Source organism: Accipiter gentilis, chromosome 1 (genome assembly GCF_929443795.1).
Source record: "Accipiter gentilis chromosome 1, bAccGen1.1, whole genome shotgun sequence".
Taxonomy (NCBI): domain Eukaryota; kingdom Metazoa; phylum Chordata; class Aves; order Accipitriformes; family Accipitridae; genus Astur; species Astur gentilis.
In genome coordinates this window covers 32,570,712-32,595,391 of record NC_064880.1, presented here as the reverse complement: position 1 = coordinate 32,595,391, position 24,680 = coordinate 32,570,712, and the positions used below count along the sequence as shown (strand labels likewise).

Sequence of the window (24,680 nt, the reverse complement as noted above, 5' to 3'; positions counted from 1 at the left end):
TCTAAAACTTAAATTGTTTCTGGACAATTTTTTTTTTTTTTCTTTTTCAGCTCTGCTGTTTAAAGTTTCCTAAGAGAGAGAGAGCATTCCTAAAATGTTATGATCGTTTTTTTTTTTTTTTAGATGTGTGGACATGAATTCTTTTAAAAAACCCAGGCAGAAAGATTCATCCCTCACTCCAAAGAAAGGAAGATTATCTAACATGTAGGGCAAGAACTCATTCTCAGAGCAGGATGAGAATATGGGAGTTTCTTGCTTCTTAGTCCTTTACTAAGATCAGTTCTCAATTGATAGATTATTGTGTACCGTGTCTTACAGTTCATAAATCATGCCATGTAGATCAAGTTGTTTTGGTGGTAATATCCATCTATTTAGATGGATTTGTGCAATACATAAAGTTTCTTCCAAATTATAAAAACCACATACTAATCTGCTAGAATTAATTAATTCAGTTGATTTAAAGCTTGTTGACACTGACTTACACAAAGTGCACACATCTATAGCTAAATAAAACAGCAAGATGAAGTTTGATTTCTCCATGAATAGATGCCAGAATACCAGTAACCTATGCAAATGATAGTTCTGAAGTATACATGCAAACAAGCCAACAATGTACACAACTCTCAATACTTCCTACATTTTAAAAGTATCTTTTTCATAATGGGTAAGAAAAAGATGTAATACTAAGGAATAGTCTAAATACGGTGGATTGTATTAGATTGCAAAATTCTTGGGATCTGATATGACACATGCAAATGAGGTTGTTGTGGTTTTAGGTAGAAGCATGTGTACATGCACTAAGTAGTGCTGTGTAGGCTTACTGGGCTGTAGATGCAATTCTGTGCCTTTGCAACAGGTCTGTCTGGGATTTCTGGACCATCAGTAGCCCAGTTATAGTCTCTGGTGATGCCTTTAACCTCTTGAGATTTCTATGTAGAAAAAGAACATCTGGAGAAAAACATATATTGGAGCCTTCTATGCACATGTAAAACTGATAGCAAAATATCTGGTTTTCCTACATAGGATAGATTCCTGTTACAATGTCTCTGTTCTTTTTCTGTAATTGGAAGGCTCTAGATTACCCCCCTTCAAATTATGCTTTTAGAGGTCCCTGAGAGGTGAGGATCCAATGAGGAATCTGCCTCTCCTTTCAGCTATGACAAGCTTAGATGGAGGGGGCTATAGTTTAAGAATGAAGTCAGATTGGTTTGTGCCCAAGTAGGGAACAAAGAATCTTTGTGTCTCCTTCTGACTTTTGAGGCTGTATTAAACTGGTAAAAGGGATTCTTTTACTCATGCTGGATGGATCAAGCAAAGCAAAAAAAGAAAGCTCATGTGGTCAAATGTGCCTCCACACCCCATACTAGCCATTTTGTACCTTGGAGCTATTGTCAGAATGTAACAGACTAAGTGCTTTGTCCTGGTTATCAGTCCCAATTATTGTAAATATTATACTTTTGATTTTATTGTTATTTTTAAATCAGAATGCTGATGCTTTCATGCAAATTCATCTTCCTCTGGCTTTTTAGAGATATTTTCAGTGGCAGCAGCACTGAACTTGGGTATTTTGCCCAAGATGCATAAAAGGTTCAGTAAGAAGATACTTCTTGTTGCAGTAATGTATAGTTACCAAATCGGTGTATTTCCATTTTTTTTTTTGTTTTGCCTCTTACATTCCTTCTTTGTTTCCTATTTACATGAATTGCCCGCTTTCTGCCTCCCATTATAGAACATATACCTTTCCATGAAGAGCACACAACAAGTTGAGTGTTGTCTTCATTTCTGTCAAGTTGGTACAGGACATCCTGTTAAAAAAAATTATTGTGCATATGCTCCTGTGCATGGTGTTACAAGAATAGCTTAAAACCCTTATGTCATTTTTATTTTTTAAAAGTCTTTGTGATTTTGCTCTATTTTTTCCAGCTGTCTAATATAATTGGCACTCACATCCTGTGTTGGGGCCTCTGTGTTCTAAAATCAGATTGTTGCCAGGTTTAGTTTTGGCAGCTTGCAAGATAAATGAAAGGTTTGGCTGAGAACAGAAGGTATTGCTGGCAATGCTGCTTCATCTCTGCTCAAGTGAAGAAAGATAATGCTATTCTCTTAACTTTCTACAAAGAGGCTTTTGTAAACAAAAGAACAGTGACTGAGTAAATGTCCCATCATACTCTGTCCTTGCCTCTTAGCCCTCTTCCCTCCACTCAACATGTGCTTCATTCCTAAAGCAAACCAGGAAAAATACAGATTAAGATTCATAAGCCTGATACAATTTTCTCCAATTTTTTTGTAGATTACTGACTGATATGAAAGTTAATAATTTACATGGAAGCTATATTGCATCTTTCCAGGTAACCCTGACTTGAAATGAGCCTTCTGCCAGTATCTCTGGTGTTTTGTTTGAAGATGAGTGACAGCACATTCTCACATCTGCTTGCAACTAGCTCTGGAATTTGCAGCGTAGGTGGTTTTTGCCAAGCGGTGATCTCCAATATGTGTAGTAGTCACTAGGTGGTGCTATCCCAGAAGCAAGAGGGAATTTGGGACTGGTAACATGGGTCTGACAATTACTGAAAATGTGGTTCTTAAATACCAGTAAGAACAAAAAGATGCCTTTCCCACCCCGAGAAGATCCTCTGTTTGAAGTATATTTATATAACTGTCATGTCTTCCGCTGTCAAAAACTAAGCAGCAGCAAGAAAATAAATATTAAAAAGACTAAGTTCTTTTACTAATTTAAGATCATGTTAATCCCTGTAATTTATCAAATATACTTATCCCCTCTTAACAAATGCTTCTCTTTCACAGTAGCAGACTGTGTAGTTTAAAGGGCCAGGAATTAACAGCAGGACATTAAATATACATTTGTAACAGTAGTTTATAGTTAAGAGAGTGCACAATTACTGATACGAGACACCAGCACTTAAACATTCTGGCACTAATTTTGTAGTGTATATGCATGTTTTGTCATCTTTCAGTGGAAACTTAAGCACCTTCGGCATGTTTTGGAATCTGTTCGCACTTTCTAGGGACCTTTAACCTCAAAACTGAATGAACACAGTCTGGTTTAACCTACCAATTCTCCTAAATGCTTCCATATTTGTCACTTTTTTTCTACAGACACAGCTTGTTGTGCTGAGAATTCTGTATATTCTGAAATTAAAGTAGAATTTACTCCAAATACAAGAGAGAAGTTGAGCATTTAAAAAAACAACAACAAAACGTTGCCACTACTGCAGTTGAATATGCATGTGGCTGTTCAGATATAATGCATTCCTGTTTGTCTCTAGTTTTAGTTTATTACTGTTGTGGCTAAAGCATCAGAAAGCAAAGGAATCATGATCTAGAAAATGAGTCCCCTTCTAAGAAAAGAGGGCTTTAACTGGAAAAATTAAGAGCAGCCTTGGTACATTCACTAGTGGTATCACTGAGGAGTCAGACCATTTGACTCACTGTCCTGATATTTAAGAATTTTTGCAGCATCACCTTTAAGTGGTGGTACCATTGGACTGCTTGGGCAAAGCACCACTGGGCCTTTTTAAGACTACAGCTCCCTCTTCCACTTTTCCTCTTTCTTACCTTACATCCCCCAGCTGACCAGATCATGCTGGAGGGATAGAGAAGTGTGCCAGAGGGGCTTCATCTTCTCAGAAAAGCTGCAGCACAACATGATTCTCTACTCTTGAAACACAATCTCTGCAGACTTTTTGCCCTTCTATGACTTACAGACCTTTAGAACTATTGTCAGGGTTGCTCTGCTCTGCCTCAGGTCCTTGCTGGAGAGAGGGGGGAGAGTTGCCACCTGGAGGGAGGGAAGGGGAAATCCTCCAGCCTTCCCACCACCAGCGTAGAGATGCTGGAAAATGTCCCTGTCCTAGCTCTCAGGATCTGTAGTGGCTGGGCTTGGCTGAGTAGAATAAATACAGAGCTGACTACCATTACCACTACAGCAAGGTCATGTCTAATAATGTTGGTAGCATTTGGTATTGCTCACATATTCAGAGTGATATAGTATCAACATGTCATCCATTGCTAATAAACACTCCTTGTTCATGGTGCCCAGATATTTGAGCATAATCTGTCAAAGAGAACTGGGATGAAAGTTTTCACGACCTTCACTGAAGACTTAGGATAGTGATGTTTTAACAAGGGAATTTTTTTGTCCAAAATAGGAGGAAAATAGATTTTTTTCAAAACCAAATTAATTATAATTAGCCTGCCTAAAGGTCATTTCCTCTTGTCAGTATTGATTTTTAGTCTGTGTTCTTTGTGCCTTTGCGTCTCCAGCTCTGCTTACAGCCCTCAGACAAAAAGTAATTATAAACAATGTATGTCTCATATTAAAAAAAACCAAACAAAACACACCAAAAAACCAAAACCCTCAAAAAACTAATGGACCATGTGTTAAGAGAGAATGTGAAAAAAATGTTTCAGGCTTTCTTTATGCACACTAAAGAACACAAGAACTAGAGCCTTTTGCAAAATCCCTTTAAAGAACTGCTTTTTGCTACTCCTTGGTGACAAGAGTACTATCTCAATATTAATTTGTCCATAACTTTGATAGCAGCTGATTCCTCATGAAGAGTCAGAAACTGAGGGAAACAAATGGATTTTCTTGCATTTCAGTCCCATGAACAGATACTACTGAGCATGGAGTGAAATCTTAGCCAGCTGAAGTCGTAGATGCTTTGCCATTATTTTCAGTGGAAACATGATTTGACTTGTCATGTTTGTGACTGTGTGCTTCTATTGAACACAAGCCCTTCCTCTAGTGATACTTAGTGGCAGGTCTCTTGGCTTGGTGTGTGTCATTCTTATGCCCTGAAATATAGCGTGTTTCCATTTGGGCTTAGCGGATTTTTTTCTCTTAATTCCACACATCACAATAGAGCAAAAGACTCAAATACATCTTAATTTTACTAATTTATTCTACAATAAAATCTTTTTATAATGGTACTTCTGTGTTAGTATTTTCACCTCTAAGAGATAACTGTAGGCACTCTAAGTTAAATGAATCAGAAACAAAGCCACTGTAATTATAATCTAGCTACTTAAAGATGAATCAGAATTTATATTTTGTAAGAATTTGGGTCAAGTTAATGGAAGCTATATATTATCAGTTGGGCCACAGAGGCTTTTCTACTTCTAACTGGTCCATATGTTAAAAGCATATAAAAGTTAATCGGTTTTGCTTTGGTGCCAGTGTGTTGTGTGCAAAGAGAGGCTTTAAACCACAGCTGTGCAATGTAACAATTGTGAACTTTACTGGGTTGCAGATGTGGGACATCAGTAAACTAAATTAAATGTAGCTTAACTGAGTTTAGAGGTAGAGTGTTGGATTATGTTTTATTTAGTTTTTCAGTTGAGCATTTTACAGTTCAGTGTTTCTTTCTCTTCATATCCTAAGGTTTTGTGTCATAGGACAAATGCAGTACACCAATGCTTATAAGACTTGCTGGCAGTAGGATGCAAAACATGCCTTAAAAATCAACTCATCTAGAAACAGAACCATCTATCAGATCAAAGTTAAGGTCTCAGTCCTGCTAAAGCTTTATATAAGATATAACAATTATTTACTGTGGAGATTAACTCCCTATAAATATAGAGTGTCAGTGAATCTCTGGAATTGCACATGGCAATAAGCACAAAAGCTGAGGAGGGTCAAGATAGATTTATCCTCTTTATGTTTGGTACAGGGTGTTGCCCAAGCACAAGTCCACTGTTTTTAATACGAGACTTCACAGATTACATTGTGCTGAAAATGGGCAAAGGGCATAGATTTTTTTTTTTTTTTTTTTTTGCCTCCAAGTGCTTGCAAACTGAACCCTAAAAAAAAGTAAAAGTGGGCAAGTTTAAGAACAGGTCTTGATGAGCTTACTGATTTGATTCATAATAGGCCGCTCTCTGTAGAACAAATCCTGAGAATAATTTTTCTTTACCTTTGTCTCAGAAGAGAGGAGGTATCTTTGCAATTTTCATGTTTCTGGCCTAACTTCTCAATTTTATAATGAACATTATCTCACAGTAGTGAACAGTAATTAATCTTAACACTTCATTGTATACTAATTAAATTCAAAATGTGTTGATGTTGAGGAATCAAAAGATGTATTAGAAGATGATACTGTTTTTAATATTAACTAGCAGACTGTGGGATCTTACTGTGCAGCATATACAGAACTTAAAGAGAAATATTCAAGAACATTATACAGTAGTTGTTTTAATGAGTAGTTTACTAGGCAGTTTCTACAGGCACTATGTGCTGTAAGGTCAAACTGTGTCAAAGATGCTTGGTACGTTATTGGAAGCATTCAGTAGCTCTCAAGATCAAATCCTAGAAGAGCAATTATTTTTAAATTTGCTAGTGAGTTTGTAGAGGAGATAAATTTGTTGAATATTCAGATAACCTTGCTGGTTTGAATATCCATAATGTTTTTTTGGTGTGTCCTTTGCAAAGAATGTGTTTATATTTCCCACTCTTTCAAAATAATTGAAATAAGGGTTAATGTATCAGTGGAAAACAAATCTATGAGTCTGTGCTGGATTTGTATATTTGTTTCAGAATATTTTGTACTCCAAGTGTGGTGTCTTACTATGATTTTGTACTTTTATCCATTTTCTTTATTCCTTTACCCTACAACAAACTGTAAAGGTCAGTACTTTACTAAACCAGCATTATCTTTTCTCTTATTATTTGACTACTTCTTACGTATTCCAACCTGACTTGGCTTGTTTTACAAGGATTGCTTATAACTGAACTGGCTCAACAGCAGGTCACAGTGTGTGTCAAAGACAGAAAATGTATTTGTGGGTGTTTGTATGAATGGGTATTTGTTTCATTAAGTGTGGAGATACAATATAAATGAGAATAATGTTTTGAATTGCCACAAAAATAACTGATTTTATGCTATCTGTGATAATATATGGAAGTGCTGAGAGCCAGAGGAGCAAACATTCAGTTGAGAAGCCTTTGAGACTTGATTAAATTAGTAGTCAACATCATTAATGCCTAGATTTAAAAAATGGGGAGGCCTTGGACTCTAATAAAGTTCTGTCGCCATGTTTCATCCTAAATTAAGACTTTTAAAAGACAGCTTTTCTCTTGAAGTATCAAAACCTGGTTTTGATGCTGGTTTTATCCTGTCTAGCTTAGGGTCTTAACTACTGAGAAGACTGGTAGTCATAGTGAGGTCAGAGAAAATGTTCCTCCATTTTATTCCATGTGCCCTCAGTGACATCTTTATACCTGAATTTTTACCACTGAATTCATTGAGAATCTTCACTGGCTTTAGTGGGATTTTGATCAGACTGTGTATGTATAGAGCAGCTTCAGCAGCAGGTCCTAAGTGATGGAATATATACTGTAAAATATTTTATACACTGTATGGAGAGGGAACATACTCTGGAAATAGAAACAGCGGGCTGGAAATCACAGTTCTTTACTTCTCCTGGATTTCCTGTTTATTCACTGTTCTTGTAGAAAATTATTTTTGCCTCAGGTTAAACTGAGTACTGTGAAGCTTAGTGTTTGAGGACAGTCCTTAGATCGTCAGAGACAAGATGCTGAGGTGTGACCTACCAGAATGCTTGCTGTTGGTTCATGTTGGTGAGGGAGAATAGATAAAATACTGAGATAACTACTATGTTCTTCATAATCAAACTTTTACTTTTCTAGATAAAGCACATATGATTGGGGGGTGGGGGTATGTTACATAACATGCAAGAGAAAGTTTGTCAATTACATAAAACAGTGAGGGGAGACCAGAGATGAATCAGCATGTGTGGTAACCATGTTTTCAACCTGATTATGTTTTTAGAAGTATTCTTTCACATACCTCTGGAAGAAGAAGTAAACTTGTTATCTGTCCTGAGTTGAGGTAATTAGAATAAGGGGGGTTTGGCTAATGGTGAAAATTAATGGAGAATTCCGCAACAGTGAAGTCTTCACAAAAAATACACCTCTGTAGTTTTCTTGTAATCTCAGTTACAGGTGTGGTACAGGAACCAGGGCAATCTACTGGGGCAACAGAAAACCTCGTGTTGATGGTGAGGTGCTTTGTCGACGACACAGACTGCAGTGTTCTGTTACTGTCTGCTGTTCCCCAGAGATTTCAAGGTTTGTTGTCCTGAGTTGATTACACACAACAGCATCAAATCATACGCTACCAAAGACGTGAATGGAAGTTGCTGGGGACCATATCTGAAAGAAATGGCCAATGTCTTCTGACAATGTATAAATCATAAAAAGCTGAGCCGTTTTGTTCTGTAACGCAGCAGCTGGGCGACTGACCAGAACAGGCTGTGGCCAGCCTGCCAGTCAGTCTCTGGCCAGTTAGTCAGGTCTCCAGCTAGGCAGGCTATAAACCTGACTAAAGAAAATGCTGGGCATCAAGCAGCAGAAAACTCCAGCATTGTTTACTCTATAACTTCTAATTGCTTTTTCCAAACAATTTTTCCTTTTTTTCGTTTTTGTCTAGTTTCAGCTTCAGTTAGCTCTCAACTGTACTTAGTGTACTACTCCTGTCATTAGTCCTGTGTTTGGACAGAGGTGCCCAACCTATGCCCACCTGGCTGTGGCCAGATAAAAGAGTTTGTCCAGCAGGCAATTCACTCCCCCTTCTGCCACCCTCTTTTCCAGAGTCATGTGACCCTCCATTGTCCTGTTCTTGGGAACCTGTCTGTCATATGATCAGGCTATGGCATATGTGCTTTGCCTGTTGTCTGTAAGTTTGGGACTATGATGTTCTGAGAATTACATAAGGTTTGCTTATGTATCCTATGATCGCATATACGCCTCTAATATTTTCAGGAAATGTCTGCATTTCAGTGCACACACTCCCAATTGAGTAGATGGCTACATATGTCTGATTCAATTTAGCTGGAAAATTGGGCATGTTGCTTAAAGTAGCCATTAATATTCAAGGTTGTGTTTTAAAAATACCTTGGGCAGTACCACTAACTATTTACGTACTATAATCTGTTCTTCTTTACTAGGTAAGGGTAAAAGTTAAGACCTTTCTTACTGAGATCATACATTTACATACCTTGGAATATAGTAGGCAGTTTGACCTTCGTTTCATCTCAGCTGCTGTCAGTGTCTGTCTTCCCTTGCATTCTAAAAAGTCTACTAACCTACTGTGTTAAAATGATATTTAAACATAGCTGTGATGATTGCAAGCAAAGTTCCATTTGTTGCTGTAGACATCACACTATGTTTGCCAGTGCGTGCCTTACTAACGTGGGAAGTGGCCACTGAAGTGCTTGCGATGTGTGCGGTAGAAAGCATAGCAGCACTGAATTTACACTCAGGTTCTCCAATCCCAGTCTAGCAGTATAAAGCCTCTAAGTATGTATATATATATATGTATATGATCTGTGTCTGCTTCATGCTAGTAAGACTAAAGAAACCTTTAGTCTAACTGTGAAGCAGGATTAGCATTTGTCAGTTCACTATGACATGGATTTTCAATTTCAAATAATCTGGGCCAAAAAGTGCATCTTTTTTGCTTCTGAAGCAATTACTCATAATTAGGTTATTCCCAGGTGGGCAACACTATTACTAAGTTTTCATGGTTATCAGATCCTGTCTTATAGCATGAATCTGATTTTGGAAATACTATTTCTCAGTTTTTATTTACTTACTCTGAATAGGAAGTAAAGTGATTCTCTTTTCAGAATAAGCAGCAGTGGAAGTGTGTCTGTATTGATAGCTGTATTCTACAGACTATTTTTATAAATATATTCTTGTGTAAAATGTGTAGTATATGAGAAAATTGGATTCTTAGCTTTTTATTGCACAAGATCAGCTTAAATTACTTCAGTGACTCAAAAGAATAGAGTTTTGATAGTCAGTGACCAGATTAAAATTAGTACCCAATAAAAAAGTACATGTATTCATTTATAGTCGAGCTAAGAAAAGCTTAGTCTTACAGTAGCAGAAGATGAAAATGCATTATGGAGATAAGCAGTCAACTTCCTTAGGCTAGATAAAATATACTGAAAGGAAAGACAGAGAAGAATCTGTGTATGTCAAAGACATTGTCTGACTCTGTACCTCTTCTGGAGTGCAAGTGCTTAGCTGTGATTAGAAGTAGTGTCAATGAAATATGAATGCATTGTAGCATTTCCAACCATATTATACTGTATCTACATGGTGTTTCAAGTAACCCCTCTTTATCTGAACCAGAAGCATGAAAGAAATTAATAAAATATATGAGGATAAGGAAAGAGCTTGTACTGTGCCCTCTCTATAATAGTAATATCCCTGGTACAGCTTGTACAGTAAGGTGACTTTGTCATTAGGCTCTTTCTCTGTAAGTCATTTGCACTTCACAAACTAAATGTTATATGAAAGCTTAATGGAATTCTTACCTGGCATGCTCTTACTTTGGGAGGCGTGATCTATTGCAGAGATAACCAAAATGGGGTTATAAATACAGTGCTAATACTACTAATATTTGCTTGATGCTACTTACAGAACCCATCACCTAAAAATAATGAAGCACTGACAAACCCTAAGTAACATCAGAACATCCAGCCAGAGAGTGTACTTCTCCTAATTAGTTTGAAAAGTCAACGGCTGGACAAATCATTAATTTGGCCAGATCACACAGTGAGTAAGTGCCAGGGATGCAAGTGGGAAGCCAGGAATGCTGACTAGCTCTTTCTGAGATCTAGAGAGCACTTCCAAAGTCCAGCCTGAAAAAAGAAAACCCATTCCTTCTTTCTGTGCTGTGTAAATACTTTCAAAACCTCTCCTGCTTGGCTTTGCATAATAGAAGAGATACAGTACTTTGACAGTATGGTCTTTCTCACCTAGCTGAAATGAGGTATCAGTGAAGAATATGTTTGCAGACATGTGAGATCTATGCAGCTTCAAGACAAAAGGAGTTTTGCTGGGTATTGGCACAGTGAACTTAGCCAGTGAGTGCCTAGATTTTTGTGCTGCTACTTCTCTTTCTGTTGGAAGCTCTCAGAGCATTTCACAAACTTTAATGACTGAAACTTCTCAAAGCATTAATGATATTCCTAACGTTATTGAACAGAGGGAAAAAAAGAGAAACACTGGGGCTGACTGACTCCCCCACTGACACAAATGAATCCCAAAGACCTTAGCCTCTGATCCAGCAGACACATAGGTAGGTAGGAGCCTTAATTTTTCAGATGAGCAGTCCTGTTGAACTGAAAAGGAAATGCATGTGAATAAAATTAAACATGTGCATGTTTAAAAGATTAATGCTAATTTTAACCATTAAATCCTCTCGCCTCCCTCATGAATGCCTTTTCGAAAAAAAAACTAAGAAAATTTGGTGAGGGTTTTAAATCGCTTAATTGGTCCATTTTATGGAGTTGGATTTAATATAGGTAGTATTTTATTTAAAACTACATGGATGTCATTTGTATTTTCTCTAAAGTGTTGACCATATAATAGGTGTGAAGCTAGACTTCTGAAAGGCACAGTGCAATCTTTTAACCTTTAACCAGTTTAAACTTTCAGGGAACCCATGGCAGTTTCAACTGGCTATGTTATTATCTAAAAATGTTTGTTCTTCAAATATTGATGTTCTTCACAAAGTAGAATAACATTTAATTATTTTTGGTGTGTAAAATAATAAATGACCTTGTACATAAAAATTGAATGCAAGGACAGGTACCAAATGTTTACTGACTATAAACACCATGCTAACTCTGGGTAAAACATTTCTTACTATGTAGACTAATTTTCAAATTACATTTGTTCTGTTCATTAGTTTTAATGGCTTAGACATGTTAAAGATAGGTAGTTATTTTCCTGAACATGAACTACTTGAGATGACTAATTCACGAACTTTTATTTAAACATCATTTTGTGTTTGATCTGGAAAAGAAAATCCTAATAACACTTTTTCTATGGATTTCATCTGATGCTACTATTCAGTAGTTATTAATTACATAAGAGGTCACTTGACACATGAAATAAGCACTGATAAGAATCCATTCCTAGAAGGAAGTAACTAATGAACAAAATCACAATATGTAAAGCTTTTCTTTTTTTAAGTAGGAACTGACCAGTTTGGGGTTTTGGGTAGTTTGTGAAGTCATTAAAGATTTTTTATTAATAAAAAGGTTTATTTATTTGCTTGTTTTGCCAGATAAGAAATGTTAAGTTTAGTTTTAGTTTTGCATGAGGTGCTAAGAGAGAGCTCAGGGATATTAATTATGAACCCTAGAAACCTAATGCCAGCAGTGAGTGTGGTGAACCTTCAGCAGCTATCCAAAATTTTATTTGGTTGCTAGAGTTTTGTAACTCGTTATAAAATGCAACAAAATTTTAGTAATTTTAAACAATCTGATTCAAATTTGTTTCTTTTCCCAGCTCCCCTCTTTTAACCCATGTTGTGTTATCGGTTCTCCAGTGCAAGGCTCTCAAGCTTTAGATTTGCTAATCTGAAGCCTAGCCAAAAACAACCTTTCCAGGTTGTCTATTTTAGCGAAAAAAAAAAAAAAAAAAAAAAAGGGCACAAAAGAGTAGTTTCTAACATACAAAAATATCAAAATTACAACTAAGAGAAAAATAAATTCACTAACTAGTTGCTCATTAAAGTCCTCATTTTAACCTTCAAGAGAAACATGTATGTACCATGTGTGCGTATAGATACACAAGATTTTCAAAACAGAGTTGCAGTTCTCAGTGACCTACACAGTATCACCTAAAGCAGTTTCCAAAAAATGTGGACATACCTGGTGTTCTGCACTGTGATTTTAGACTGTCAGGTAACATACGCTGTTAGAGCTGGAAATGATGTGCCAGTTATGCAGGATTGTGTCAATCCCAATGCCAGCAGCTTAAAAGAGAAATACTTTTTAAAATTAATACAGAATGTTTGAACTGCTCCAAAGAACATCATTGCTGTGTTTGAGTGCCGGTCCACAGATTGTTTTCAGGGGATTGGTGTTTTTCTTGTTTGGAGGAAAGTAAGAACAAAGTTCCTTTGAGTCTTACGTGGACATTGGGTTTGCTCTGCTCCCTTATGGAATAATTACCAGCGATTAAGTGTTCTTGGTTTTCGTTTTTCCCATCCTGTCTCCTTACCAGTTATGTAATATATAGTTTAGCAAACTCTGAAGACTGTTTAGAGTAACCAGCTTTCTGTAAAGCAAACAGCTAAACGCTGGAGTTGATGCAAACAAGGCACTTAGCATCTGAAAGAAGTGTTAACACTTTATTTACATTTAAATTAAAATGGACACTTATTTATGTGTTCTGGTTCTGAAAGGTGTGTGGTACATCTGCAGAGGCCTATTGTTTATTCATGCTGTAAATCCTTTGAAATGTGTTAAAATGCTTCCCACTCATTATAAAAATCCTGCCACCCATGGATTAGGGCTTTGATGTCACCAATCCTGCTTCAAAGGGTTCTTTCAATGCTATTAATCACAGTTTAGCCTCTGAAGATATAGCCAGAGAAAACATTTGGACATCTTGTGCTAGACTTGCTAAAACTTTGAAATATACAGAGTGTCTTGCATATGCACAGTCCTGTATCACTTCCTCTCTCTTCTCTGAGCCTTTATTTTGAAAAGCTATTCTGTGATGACTTTGGCTTTCCACAAGTACAGAGGAAAAAGTTTAAGACACGTCATACTGTACATTTAAAAAAAGGCACTTGTCTTTCAGTTGACACCACAATATGTTTTTGCCTGAGGAATTGAGTCAGTCTTTAAAAACCCCAAGGGACAATAAGATTGAGGATTAAGCAGGCCTATATGTCAAAAGGTCAAAAAAAGATACCGTCTTATCATTTTCTCATCTCTTTCATTAGTTTGTGAGCTTAAGATGCTGTCTAAACACTTCAGGATCCACATGATTTCATAGAAACAAGATTGTTTCTGCTGTCTTTTTCTCTTTTAAATCTCTCAATGAGTCACAGAGAAATTGATTACTAGTGATTGAGCTGTATGCCTTTGTGCTGTCGTTGTTTTCATCAGCTCAGTAGCTAAGGTCAGTGACATACCACCTTATCACTGACTTTTTCCTCCCTTTTAAATCAACACTGCACTCTGTCATGCCTGTGCTGAATGCTCTGCAGGCACAATTGGTAATGAGCAGGGTGTGGAAAAAGTGTGGTGGTGTCTGCTATTTTTAGTACTGTTGTACAAACTGATTTTCCACCATACAAATTTTTCCCTACTAAGCTTCTTGAACAGTTTTTGCAGTATGTATTTCTTTCTTTTTGAACAGGTAACTTGGCACAAGCAAGAGCCAGAGTGACAGCAGCATCTAGGTCTTTGCCTCCACAGCTTAGTGCTGGGCGTATCAAGGTTAGTAGTGTTCCCTTTGAAGACAAGCAATTGTTCATAAAATATTACAGCAAGACCATGGACACAATGCTTAGCTGATGTAGGTATATAGTGAGGTTATTAGCAAATGAGAGTCTGTCTTAATATTGGAAAACATGCACCTCAGCTGGGAGCACTGTTTCCAATTTTGGTGAGGACCCTATTGTAGAATCCAGTGAAGAGTCAATTTACTACTGGTTAGTCTTTAAACTTTTGGAGTGAAACCTCAGTTACTTTGATATTGATAGCAATATTTCTCTTTATTTCAATGGGGCCAAGGTTTTCATCTGCCAATTTTGGTCTAGAAAGAGATTTAATTAGGTGAAATTTGAATAGTGTATTTAACAGTATGAAAGGTAAAATTAAAAAAATTATCTGTTCCTTTGTTATTCAACTTGCAAATGAAAAACCAGGGGACATTTGTGACTGATAGATGACCAGAAAACAACAACTCGGCAAAACCACTATTCTTTATAAAGAACAACTGTAGAATTTAAATGCTGCTGAATTTTGCCATAAAAGTATATGGCATAATTGCAAAAGGATGGGATAATTTTATGGCAGTTAATAGGATGTGTTGCCAACTGAGTACACTTAATTTGTGAGGAAAACTCTTATGCCTCAAGCTGATAGCATGTACACCCGCCCCCGCTTCCTCAGTAGTACTGTTGGAGTTAAGGGTTTGGTGGTTTGTTTTGGGTTTTTTTTGCCTCCAAAGCAAACAATAATTTTAAAAACAAATGTGGTAACGTTCAAAAGTCTACAGAATTTTATGTTCTAGGTTTTCTGTTTCTTTTCATTCTCTGTTGTTATTAGGAGCTCATGAGCAAATGTTGATAAAGTAATTCATGTCACCCAGACATCTATATTCTTCACTGTACCTGCAAATACAGATGTGGATTTCAGAGATTTATTTTCCCTCTGGTATAAACACTTTCAGTGCTGAAGGACAGATAATGGCCTTTCCAATTTTCTTGTATTATACACACGTTGTCTTCCACACCCAGTTATATTCAGCGTAAGCTTTCTAAGCATGCATTTTATTGATACAGCTGGAATGGAATAGAGCAGTTGTCTCTCAGAGCTTTAATAAACATAATCAGTTACTAAGTAGTGTTTAAGTGGTTTTTTCCTCACCCTTCAAATTTTTAAAGAAGGAGCTAAAAGACATGCATACATGGAGCACTGTTCAGAAAATGTTGACTGAAATAGGTTTTAGCTGAAAAAATTTCTTTCTTATAATTTCATAAAACTTCTAATTAAAACAACTTAAGGAAAAAGATTTTAAATTACTATTTTACAATTTGTTAAAAAAAGTCCAAACTTAATGATTTTGTTTGGAAGTTTGGAAATTTTCATTTATTGTTTAATTTATGAGCTTTTTTGCTTAATGTATTTTTTGGTTTTACAGTATTTCATACCATGCCAGCAGCAGGTGTGGTCAATATGTGAAAGTAATAATTTCCAGTGACTTTATAAGGTGACATGATGTCATAAATCATTCTTTTAATATTATTTCAAAACTATTATAAGCAATTTTTTTTAGTAATGGAACATTTTTGTCTTTTGTAGGTCAAGCTGTTTTCCATTTCAGTTGTAATTGTATAGATGTTTATTGTATGTCACTCCTACTGTCATGTAAAAATGTGACTTAACAGTTGAAATATTCTTCATTTTAGTATAAAAAGGAGTAGCTAGTGATTTAAAACAGAAGATTATATTATGACATTATGTTCTATCGCTTTCTACCAAGCCAGTTGTGATAAAGCCTATTGCCTGTTGCACATGCAATTATTGCCTTACCATAAAATTGCATGGCTTCATAGACACACAGTGTTATAAATTAACTAGAGACAAAACTTCTAAAAATTCTTAAAGGAAGAGCTCCCTAGCCTCAGGGTCTGTCAGAATTTTTCTAATGGAAATTTCAAATATCTCTTGTCAAAAATATTTTAAAATTGATCCTAGCCCTTACAGATCGCACAGATCTGAATTTACAACTCCATCCATAGAAAAAGGAATCTTATGATAGTGGTTTTACCCTGATTTTCTGAGAAAAAGTGTATTACATCTCCTTTTTGAGTGTTTCTGACCATCTGTCTTTCTGTATGTTCACTCCCTTCCCCGCCCCAAAAACCCAAAACAAAACAAAACCCTTTTGAACCCAGCAGGCTGTAGTAAACTATATTTGACAGAGTGGCAGTCTCAAAGATCGTAAGATTCCACAGGTTTGGTGAAAATAAGCAGCTGTGAAAAAGAGATGCTTACAGTATCCTGCTGCCCAAAAGGTAGAGCATAAGCTCACCCTTTATTGGCCAGCAGATATTCCAGATATGACTGAGAGATCATGAGTGCTGAACCTCCAACAATATCACTAAGAGTCTCTGCTTTCCTAGACAGACAAGAATCCAATTTAGAAGCTCAAATTAGTGGGCATTTGTGTTTCAGTGCAGTCTTCAAACTATTTGCTTTTGCTCTTTATTTGGTGTTCTTTATGATTAAATTGCCTGTCTTTTAACATTAAATGTTACCAGTTATTCTGAACTTACTGTCAATATTCACAGGCGTGGCTTTTGTCTTCTACCTGACCTTCACTAGAGATTTAGATATCAATTCTCAAAAAGCAGTTGTCTTGCCAAGATTGTTTTGAAACATTCCCATATCCTTCCCCATGGACATGCCTGCTGTTCTGATTAGGTCATTGGTGTTTACTTTGTCAGGTGACCTCCTAAGGTGTTTGATGTTATCTGTGGTGATAGGGCATTTTTCCTGGGATATATTACAAAGTTTTCTGTTAACATCCTTAAAACTGAAATCAAACTGCATTTCCCCCCACCATGTGTTAGTTTGAGATGCGTACTACTGCATATACACCACTCTGGGCTAGAACATTACAGATTACAAAAACAAACTGAATTTTTATGGTCACGCTTATGGAAATCTGTCTCCCTTTGCACCATCTGTATTCTGAATCTTGTCTTCACAAGTTTTCTTTTGATTTCTTCTCCAACACAAAATCCATTTCCTTGATCTATTACTACTTAGTGCTTCATTTCCTTTATATTTTGCATGCAGTCTCCTAAATATCTCCTGAAGGTAAGAGACACAGTTACTTTATTGAGAACTGTAATCTTTCAGCAATTACTTTTAGTGTTCAGAAGAGTGGTCTTAAGTCAGTGAGTGTTGGAAATGATCATATGGAGCAAAGTCCAGGAAGTGTAGCACAGGTGCTGACAACAGCATTATCTGGTTTATACAAATGCCACCTGGTCACAGCAGATGGTAAACTGCCACAAAGCAAGTGAATGCTAAAATGTTGTTAATGCTCCATACAAACAGGATGCTAGTTGATTTTCTTTAATTTTGTTGAGCTGTAATACAGCAACACAATCTGCTTGTGATTGGTAACCATGGTTATACTCATTCATAAATTCTGGGTTCATTTTGATAAGAACAGCTGTACTGACAATATAACTAAAATATACAAGGAGCAATATGTTTGCTGTCCATGTATACTCTCTAAAAATAACTCTTCTGAAATGCTGAAAAAGCAGTATTTGAAGCTATGGCAGTTCAGCAGAGTAAGATTGCTGAAATTCTTGCCATCAAAAAGGCAATTTAAAGTAATTAATAGTAACCACAACAGTAAAAAGGAAAAGACTTATACATTCTGAGATTACCTACTTTGTTTGCTGCTTGTTACCTGACAATTTTTTCCATACGTGAGCAAAATGAGGCAGCTCAATTTACTTCCTGGTCATTACAAAAATGGTAACTGTTGTTATATACAAAATAAGACCTGATGGAGTTCAGTGCAGTAGTGATAAGAGGAATGCTTTTTCATAAGGTATTGCATCTCGACAGCTGCTTCATTGGCTGAATGTTATACTATCATAACAAAAGTGTGAAATCATTTGGAACATTTACAGCACTCTGAAATCAGTGTGTGTCTTGCATCTGTTAGAAGCTGGCCTTCCTACCTCTGATAATGTACTCTGAAGTACTCACACCTGAAGGAATGACCATAACAAATACTGAAGACAGCTTTCATGGGCTAGGTGGGGTGGGTCTGCAGTGTTTCTGGAACAGCTCTAACATCTTGAGTTTTGTCTTCCAGGTTGACACGATGGAGGTTATGCGACACCCTGAGGAAACAACTAACATGAAGCGGCAAACTATGGCTTCCTATTTTAGGGTACAGAAGTTAAATTGTAAACAAACATTTTGGTAAAGAACAATAGATATATCTAAAATATTTGTGGGATTGTGAGATCAAAGAGAATAATAAGAGAATTTTTTTATTCTGTCGTGAGGCCTTTGTAGACTCATAAATTTTCTTTTGCTCCTTTTCTTTTTTTTTCTCATACTTGTACTTTTATAATTTTGCTGAGTACATTGATAACAGAATCTAGAGTCTAGACTACTTCCATCTAAAATGCTGGAGGTCTAGAACAGGCCTCTTTATGAACAGAAAACTGATTTTGTGCAAATAAAGTAGTTGTCATTACTAAAGCCTTCATATTTTTTCACAAGCTCAGGCATACCTACTTTTAAAGATTAAGATTTTTCATTTTTGCTGATAAGTAAAACCAATCCATCTTTTGGAAGTACTGTTAGAATTGCCATTTTATCTGTAGTAATCCTGTCTGGGGTAATGTATATTCTGCTTGCGTGTTCAAATCAAACAGGTAAGGAAAAGGCATTGAGAATATTAGAACTGGAAGGTTAGGAGTCAGAAAACCCCCATGCCAATCCAAGGCTGTTGGTTAGTGTTTTTTCTTGTGGTCATAGGAAAGTGGAAAAGTTTTGAGCAGCTGGTCCTCAGGCTGCACTTGTACCATGCAGAATGGAAGTTTACAGGGCTGTGCTAGCCAGTGTGGGTCAAAACTTCATGCTGTGTAGGAATACCGGTTTTCTTTGTCGTGCAAGACAGTGTAAGGAAAGGCAGAGGAAGCTGATGTATACCGAGATGTTGCCCCAGTGTGGAGGGTACAAGGACACACATTCAGACTTGTAATACAAGTGTGGATTTAGAGTGGTCTTGCAGAGAACTATGCAGATGTCAGCTGTGTAGGAACGGTAAAAAAAAAAAAAAAAAAAAAGTGGGGGTGGGGAGTGGGGGAGTGAGTGTGAAACTACACCATAATATGGATGCAGCCTACAGCAAAGTGACCTCAGTCAGCTTGGAATTGTACGTGATTTTGAGATTGAGTATATTTGCAACAAATACTTATCATACAGTGGATTAATGAGGTGAGGATGGAGCAAAAGTATCAGTATTCAGAGGAATCATTAGAAAAGCAGATAATGTGATCTGATCACACTTTTTAATTTTACTGTAAAATGCAATGGAATAAATTGTTTTCCTTGTCCAGAGTGGACAGGAAAAGAAGTAATGGGCCTGTGTTTCAGCAGGAAGATTTTGGTTAGATATTAAGAACATTATGAATAGTCATGATAATGTAGCACTTCAGTAGATTGTCCAGGCAGACTGTGCAGTCTATATCCTCAGTGATTCCAAAAAATGGATTAAACAGAGATGTTCCTGAAACAGTAGAGATACATCTAGTGTTCTCCTTGGGCAGAGGACTGAACTGATGACTTTTTGCAACCCTTTCCCCATGATTTTCTGTGATTGTTTCACAGTAAAGCTTGTTCTTCTGTTGGGGATATTTGATTTGTCAAATGTGCCTACAGTAGAATTATAGTTAGGACATTTTTCAGGTTTGTTTTTTTTTTAATATGGGCCTTCTTCAATAACAGAAATGTGGTATAAGGAGAGACGAAGAGAAAGGTGTAAGAAGTAAGAAATAAGAACTAGAATAATATATTTTTTTTTTACAATTGAAAACTTTTGATAGGTTCTGGGTTTTAGCCAAAAGCTTCAAAATTATTAAAACATCAATGCAGGCTAACAATACAGATTAAAATATAATCAAGCATTACATACTGTTTACAAATACATATCTCCTGCTTAAGTAGTTGGATTGCAGTTTTGTGTGCATCTTTTTTATTTTCCTCATTAGTATTCCCTCATGGATCTTTTATCCAAAATGGTTGTTGGACAGCCTCACTTTATCCGCTGCATTAAACCTAACGATGATCGAGAAGCATTGACATTTTCTCATGAGAGAGTTCTACTGCAGCTACGATACACTGGAATTCTGGAAACTGTCAAAATACGTCAAAAAGGGTATTCTCATCGCATCCTCTTTGAAGAGTTTGTGAAAAGGTAAGGCTTCTATAACATGGTTGTTGTTTTAAAACTCCATTCAGTAAAATACATTCTATTTTTAAGTACAGAAAGTTCTACAAACATTGGTTTGTACATGGTCTGATTCTCTAATGAGAGCAGTGATCAGAGATAAGGACTACATGAGATATCTGAGCTCTAACGGAGAAAAGTCAATGTGAGACCAGCTGTGAGCACTTAGTATTCAGTAGCAAGCCTGTCCCCATGGTTCACTCAGGAGAGGCAACAAGTGCATATTATGCATCATGCTCAGGTAACACAAGGCTTTGGAACGTCAGTGACCTTCAGCCATTGTATGAAGAATGTGCACATGCTTAAGAACGAACTGATGTAAAAGCTTTAGATTTAGAAATATTCCTCATAATAGCTTTGTAGCCTCATAGTCATTTCTCTTGGAGATACCACGAGTTATAATCAGATCTCTGTTCACTTGAACCCTTGTCATGGCTACTATTACTGACTTTAATACTATTCTCAATCTCAAAAAGTTATGAATTTCGTTCAGGAAATGCTGTTGTCTTTATGATGACAATATGTTTATGTGATCATTATGGTTTCCTCTAGATTTTTTTTGTGTGTGTGTGTAGTATTTACTGTTTTCCAGTCTGTAGGATTGATAATTCAATAATGGAGCAGGAGCAGAAGCAGTACCGTTAAGCAATCAACTACTCAACAGTAGGAACAAGTAGCGAATGGCTAAATCAAGCATTTAGTGCTGTTTTCTGAACTGGAGGTTGCTCATCCAGACAATATAGAGTTAATGAATCTACTGAAAGCAAGTTATACCTATGATGCTAGAGGGAAGGAGCTGATAATGTTTTTGAGAAAGAGGAGACACAAACAGTTTCACAGGCCTTTCTAAAACCCAGAGATTGGGTAAATTTGCGTGTGTAAATCAGTCATTTGGGTTTGGAAATCTGTGGTCCTTGTGTAGAGAGATGTTGAACCATAGCTTAATTCATTCTGAAAAATTCTGAAATTTTCTGATTTATTTTATATTAGTATTCCAAATGAATATGTAATAGGAAAACACTAGAGAGATATATCCCAGGAAGGATAACTAACATGTTTGTTTGTCCATCAAAGCAATTTAATTTTCAGACATGATCTCCCCCAATTTTTTTTTGGTGATACATGACTAAGCTTAGTAAGGTCACACTATTCTAAAGCAGGTTTAAGAGAGATTAATTTTTGTGATCACTAACACATCTTTGCAACATCCTTAAAAGGCTGAAGGCAGAATTACTAACCTTAACTTCTATCCAATTTACACATAAGTGAACTAAGATTAACTCCACTGAAATTAGTGTAAATTGAGAGGAAATTAGGCCTCCTCTTATCAGTAGATTCTTTTCATTCAAAAGTACACTGAACTTGAAAAGTCATGGTAATAAAAGCAGTGCTGACTGTAGCTTTTCATTCCTGCAGATAAGGGCAAGTTGTGTTTAACATCTTGTCAGATACTCCCCAACTTTTTAGTCCAACTTGATGTAATTCTTTCAGGAAAGAAAGTCAATGTGACAAGGGAAGTGGGGCAAGATTTAGCAATTTGCCCAACAGCATAGAAGACTTCCTGAGTTCAGAATATAAATGGGGGACAAAAGAGGAGATGTTCTTGCTCCTTTGTTCAGTTCATGCTTCATTTTTAAACAAATTCTATTCTGTTTTGCTCTTGAAAACAAACAAACAAACAATGGTTAATAAACCTATCAATGGAACAAGAAACATTTTTCTTCAACTTACAGCCATGACTAGTCAAGTGTTTTTAGGAAGCAGTTGAATACATAAAAATGTTTGAGAAAACAGGTCAAATGCTAAACAGATTGGCACTTCTTTGTTCATAATCAAAAAGACATTAGGCAAGTATGAACAAGAGTTTCAAAATGTCAGTAAATGTGAGGATATCAAAGATTTTCTAAGCCAGCAAGTTAATTGGTATTTTGATCCTTTTGAGCAACTGAACAACAAAATGGATGAGCCAGCACTTTTTCTCCCTTGATGTTATTAAACAAATAGGTGTGCTTCTTATCTGCCTGTTCAATAATGCTGTTTTGTAAACTCTTAGCAGGAAATATGAGGACAAAACAATCAAAGGCAGGGAACAGAACTATTCAGGGTTTATCAGGTGGGAGGTAAACAAAAGATAAAGCTCTGTCTAATGTTACTCTTTACTGTCTTCTGTTTTCACGTAGAACAGATTATTTCAGTGTTGCAAACCTGGAGGTAGTTTATTGGGTTAAAAAACAGATGGTGAGAAGAGGACTTAATTGTAACTCATTCACACAATGTTTCTTCAGCCAAGTATACAACCATCTGTTTTATGTATATAAGTATTCTTAAAGTAGGAAAATGTAATCTGCAGCCCTTGTAAACACTGTACACCTCTCAAGTCTTAGGCACTTTGTCTCTGGTGGCCTTGTCTCAAACTCCATGCCATCATTTGTCTGTCTTTCATGTTTGCTGTGAAGCAGCACAGACGCTTTCTCAGGCTGGAATCCCAGGTTTCAGACACAGGTTAGTAATCTGATCAGGCAACCAGGTGTGCCTGGCTTGTGGGGGCACATAGTGACCCTGCACTGTGCGGCAGCTAAGGGAGGTGTGCTTTCTAGCAGGGACCTGCGCTGAAAGTCCCACTGGATGGGACACTCCTTGCTATATCTGAGTGCCCAGGAGCTTCACATGACTTCATGTGGTATGCAGGTGTGTCCTCACCACATATTCCCCAGCTGTATATACCTTTTATGTAATGTGGCATATACTGTACCATGGGTTGAAAAATAAGGGACTTGAGAGTCTGATGGTGCTAAATGCTTGAAGTGCCTCATTAGCACATGGGAACGTGTTGAGAAGTTTTGTACAAGTTTCATTTAAGGATTGACTTTTTAATTCTTCTCTGCCTGTTTATGTTCAGCATTAAAGTTCTTTGCACTGTACTAGGATGCAGGATACACTTTTCATATAAGCACTACCTCCTCCACAGGAGCCAGATGATATTACTGAGATCATACACTCGTGGCAATACCAGTGTAATACGTGTACTGTAACAGTGATCTCAGTGAGGTTTGTTCTGCTTTTTCAGTCTCACAGTGCAAATTTGCATAAGGTCACTGTTGGTACACCTGTTATACACGGTCTCCAAACTGTCAGTGTTACATTTCTCATGACCATATAAAGCCTCATTGACCTTAATGAGTCACATTCTGTGTTGAGTGGAGCTAGGAAAAAAAACCGGGTCAAATATTGCAAAATCCTGTAAAATTACCTCAGTACATGCTTTCTTCTAACCCCCAAAATTCAGTGGTGATCGACTTGTTTATTATTCAAAGTCAGGGAAGCACTGAATTAAATTAGAAGTCAACAAGTTTGCTACAGAGAAAAGAAATGCTTGCTTTTCAAATGATATGTTTTTAATGCAAACTTACTTTTAACACAGTGCACTCTAGCAAAGTCCTTAAGTGATTTCTGGAAACAAAACTGTAACATCCCCCATATTTTTATTTTACTGTTGTGCATGGAATTGGTTGTTACTTGTTTCAGTAGCTTTAAGATTTTGCCAGATCTGTATAATGTTTCTGTACACTTAAAATATGGTAAACTACTGTACTTTCCACATATACTTTCTAGACTCTTGTCATTCACAGACCACTGGTAAACAGTTGCAGGATGAAGAAGATAGGAAACCTCTAGGGGTGAAAAGTCTGCTAACCCCTTATGAACTGTATATGCAGAATGGACCAAATTATGCCATTCTGAGAGTATTTTTGTGATCTGTGATCAGATATGTTTATCTGATGATTTATAGCGTAAGTGTTAGGTATCTGTTACTGAATTTCAAGACTATCTTAGATGGTTTTCCAATTTTCATTTACATTTTTTCATTCATACTCTCAATACAGAGTCAAATGCAGTTATTTGTATGAATTCAGATGTGAAAGTTTCTGAAAGAGGTGAGATACAACCAATACAAGTTAGGAATTTTTGAAAGTTATTTAATGGCTCTTTCATTGCTAACTAAAGAAAAACATGTGTTGGTTTTTTTTTTTTTTAAACTTTCCAACTCCAGGGATGAGAAGGAACAAACATCTTTTGGAATGTTGAGAATCTCTCTACTATT

At 36.6% G+C, this 24,680-nt stretch overlaps 2 protein-coding genes across 15 annotated transcripts in view; one reads left to right on the top strand and one right to left on the bottom strand.

Annotated features, from left to right (window-relative positions):
- Positions 1-24,680, bottom strand: part of METTL5 (methyltransferase 5, N6-adenosine) — a 414,631-nt gene that overhangs the window by 253,718 nt on the left and 136,233 nt on the right. The gene's annotated exons all lie outside the window — the stretch shown is intronic.
- Positions 1-24,680, top strand: part of MYO3B (myosin IIIB) — a 212,028-nt gene that overhangs the window by 116,730 nt on the left and 70,618 nt on the right. For 13 of the 14 annotated variants that reach the window (XR_007506998.1, XR_007506997.1, XM_049808063.1 and 10 more), the window contains 4 exons: positions 14,216-14,295; positions 17,389-17,409; positions 18,431-18,508; positions 20,340-20,545. Coding sequence is in view for 12 of the 14 variants with exons in the window: in XM_049808063.1 (XP_049664020.1) it covers positions 14,216-14,295; positions 17,389-17,409; positions 18,431-18,508; positions 20,340-20,545 (385 nt within the window). In the remaining 2 variants the exon portion in view is untranslated. The remainder of the gene's footprint in view (positions 1-14,215; positions 14,296-17,388; positions 17,410-18,430; positions 18,509-20,339; positions 20,546-24,680) is intronic. The other variant, XM_049808001.1, reaches the window with a different exon arrangement.